General features: G+C 29.8%; 1 protein-coding gene across 1 annotated transcript in view; it reads right to left on the reverse strand.

Moving 5' to 3' along the window:
• Nucleotides 1–3,584: 3,584 nt before the first annotated feature.
• Nucleotides 3,585–3,734, reverse strand: part of LOC135593318 (protein NRT1/ PTR FAMILY 5.1-like) — a 10,069-nt gene continuing 9,919 nt past the window's right edge. The window contains exon 4 of the mRNA XM_065083279.1: nucleotides 3,585–3,734. This exon is cut by the window's right edge and continues 855 nt beyond it. Coding sequence (XP_064939351.1) covers nucleotides 3,704–3,734 — 31 coding nt within the window. The 3' untranslated portion in view covers nucleotides 3,585–3,703.

The following is a 3,734-nucleotide window of genomic DNA, read 5'->3' on the forward strand; positions in this document are numbered from 1 at the left end:
TTCTCCCTATGTAGGCCATTGACTTCCTTTAAGAATGGAAGTTGCACTGCTTATCTTATCCTCGTCACATCCAGATTTTACTGTGTTAAAACTTCTTCTTCCTCCTCTTTCTCTTTCTTTGAAGCAATCTTTTTGGTCAAATACTAATATATCAGTAGTAAATTCTATGAAACTTTTGCCAACATTTGTCCATTTTTTGCAGAATCCAGTCTCTTGCTCACATGCCAAGATGAGAAGATCCTAAGTTCGGCATAAAATGATAAAAGAGAAAACCTTCATTCTCACATTACATTGCAACATGATGTGTATAACTTTCTATATACTTGAGAAGTGTATGGTTTGCTGCCATGATTGCTTGAAATGGTTGCATCTCCTTCCATGCCAAGATACTGTTTGCATGTTGACCAGGCAAATTAGCAGTAGACTAAGATTAGGATTGGATTCAAAATAGGTTGCGACTTCATTCACTGGACTGTGAGAGAAATGAATGAATAAATAGACTGATTATTACAGATATCCTGTCATCACTCTAGTTTAATTGTAACCTTATTTTTCAACATGTCTTTGATTAGAATGATATTGACCGTTTTCAACCAAATCAGTCGAGCTATATTAAAGGGTCTCTTTGAAGCCACAAGGTTTTATTTCTCCTAGAAAAACTCATATCACAAAAGCTCATTTACTTTAATCCCAATACTAGTTGGATTAAGATTAGGACCATCCTTACCCAAATAAAGACAGCTACAGAGAGAGGGTTCTATGCACCAATCTTAAATAAGTCCTAATAATATTAGGATTCTTCAAGTCCTAAAGGCGTTATGACTCTGCAAGACTTGAAGATATTAGAACTCTGTAACTCCTAACTTCATTCAGATTCTTCAAGTTCTAACATAGTTAGGACTTTACACCTTCCACAACTATAAAAAGAGGAGGAGAACCCCATCCAAAGCATCCTAAAGTAATCAAAGAAATCTCCAACAAAGAGTTAGTCGACCCTAGTTCTATAGCCTAAAATTAGCGAGGAGAAGAGACGAAAAAATTCTGCACTTTACAATCTACTTCTTTCGACTTCAATCTTCTTCCTCATGTTCTAGCAACCCAAAACATGTTGCTTGCTGTCCAAACATCAATAGGAGGTTCCAACAATAAGGGTGAAGGAAGAGATCGAAGTGGATAGTAATATGCAAACTGCTAAGAGCACTCAAGTACTGTCCAAAAACAACATGCATTCTTATACATCTATAAACTTTGTATCACATTTTTAATTTCATTGTTTTAAATCTTGTAGTTAGTACTTTAGCTTTATAAGCAATAAAGATTATTTTCTTTCGATTTTATGCTTGATTTTTTTTTTATGATAATTCTCTTGTTCGTCAAAATTCTTACCCCAAAGGTAGTATCAAATTTATAGATCATTAAACCTGACATGGATCAATCTTTAATCATTTCAAATCGAACACCAACTTTGAGGATGCACTTCATGCCAAAATTGATTGTAGAGAAGAGAGAAATCCAGCTTCAAATTTTAGGTTTGTCTAAATTACAACAAAATAATTAGTAGAGATTACAAGCAGTAGACTTCTAATGCAGGTTCAATTTACCTGAAATTAGCAAAAAAAAACAAGTTAATGTGGGAATGCAGCAATCATCAATCATCAGAATCTCATAAGCTCTCACTTATCCATGGTATCTAATCTTAAGTTCTGTTCAGCCTTAAGTCCAAGAACAAGAACTTTGCCAATTTGTGAATATTTTTTTCCTTATAATTAGACAAGCTATATGATCGATATTTTCCTTATGGCTAGAGATAAATAAGCCTCATCATATAGGATTTTAAGAGCAGGATAATTTTGTTCTTTCATCTTGAAACCAAACTAAGAATATTGTTTCCATATTCTCTTCCTTTTTTTTTTGTTTTTCCAATCATGAATGATACAGTTTGGAATGAAATCATAATGATATACAGTTTTCTTATTTTTGTTCTCAAATCAAAGGCATTCTTTTGAGGTGTGTCATTGCTGATTTTTTCAGTCCCAATGGTTTAACATTATACTTTTCCTTTTGGATATTCAATTATACAGTCTGGAATGAGATCATAATGAAGTCGGCCTTTTTGTTTTGATCCGCAGAATTCCCTTGGAGAGTGTTTTCCTTTTCTTTTGTTATTAAATTTCTTGAAGCAAAGGCAGTCATTTTGAATCATAATTTATTGAAATACTTTAGAAGTAGATTTTAACATGAACATATGCCACTTGCCTTGGTGTTCTATGCTGCCTTCCTTCCTTTCTTTTTTCTTTTTTTTTTCTTTCTCCAATTGACTAGATATAGTAAGTTATACGATATATAGGATTCCATAATTATATTTGTAGTGCTCTAAGAAATATTGAGAGAGTCCCGATAAGGGTGTGCTTGAGAACATATTTAAAATTTAAAATATGCATTGAGGGCTCGATACACATGTCACATATGCATTGATGTTTAATTTTTCTTTAAAATCATATTTGGCTTGGACGCTATATTACAAATGTTCAAATGTTGATGCTACCTCAAGGTAGCATTAGCATTTTGGTATTTATAGGATATGAATATAATTTTTTATATTTTTAAAGTATCTTATGACATTTTCTAAAATCACAATATTAACAATATTTATTTATGTCTTCTATAATTTAAATTTTATTTATTTATTTTATTTAATTATTATTTTAAATGAAAAATTATCTATATTTATTTTTGAATAAATATTTCAAATATTAGAAGGATAAATTTATCATATAATATTCAATGGACTTTTGATATATAGTTTTATCATACAACACTTACGTTAATGCATATTTAAAATACAGGTTTTATCTACCCTTTAAGAACACCCAAAGCATTCTGTAACTACACATTCACTCAAGTCTCTTTCTCCAAATGTATATTAAAAATATAAATATATTCTCAAAATTTTATTTTTGTAACTTATAAGTTAATTTTTTTATTATATCAACATTCATTAATCTCATGTTAATTCTAGTTGACATTAAAAAATAATAAATTTTAAAAAATGTAACATTAGTATCAAAGTTAGGTTGAAAAATTTTAATCTAAATTAAATAAAAAAAAGGGAAACAAAAATTGGATCAATGAGTTAAAAGACTGAACCTAATCAAAGTAGGCTCAGTAATCTATATCCTGATATAGTTTGACTAAATGAAGATGAGTTGAAATAAAATGAGGCAGAATGATCTTAAAGGGAATGGAATGGACAATTAACCAACGTATAAAAATGATAGATATTAGAAATATTTATATGTATAGGATGAAAATAAAGATTGACACTCGTTTGGTATATTTTTAAAAGTATTGGCTAGCCTAATTGGTAAATAATTTGACAGATTATTACAAGCCTCTGAGCTTAAATTTCATCTTCATTAATTATACTTTAAAAAAATCAACTAAAGAAAATTGATGTAACTGAAATATCCATACCCAATATATATATATATATATATATATATATATATATATATATATATATATATATATATATATATATATATATATATCATATCAAGCTATAAAGAAAATACTCAATTGCGTTATCAGTGTAAATCACAATAATAGGAGAAATTACAAAAGGATTAAAAGCCAAGCAACAAGTGTTGAGTGCGATGTGGAATTGCATACTAATAAAGCAACTCCTGCTGCTTAATTGCACTCACTGTCTCACTCGACCCTCCGACGAAGCT

This window comes from Musa acuminata, chromosome BXJ1-9 (genome assembly GCF_036884655.1).
Source record: "Musa acuminata AAA Group cultivar baxijiao chromosome BXJ1-9, Cavendish_Baxijiao_AAA, whole genome shotgun sequence".
Lineage (NCBI taxonomy): Eukaryota > Viridiplantae > Streptophyta > Magnoliopsida > Zingiberales > Musaceae > Musa > Musa acuminata.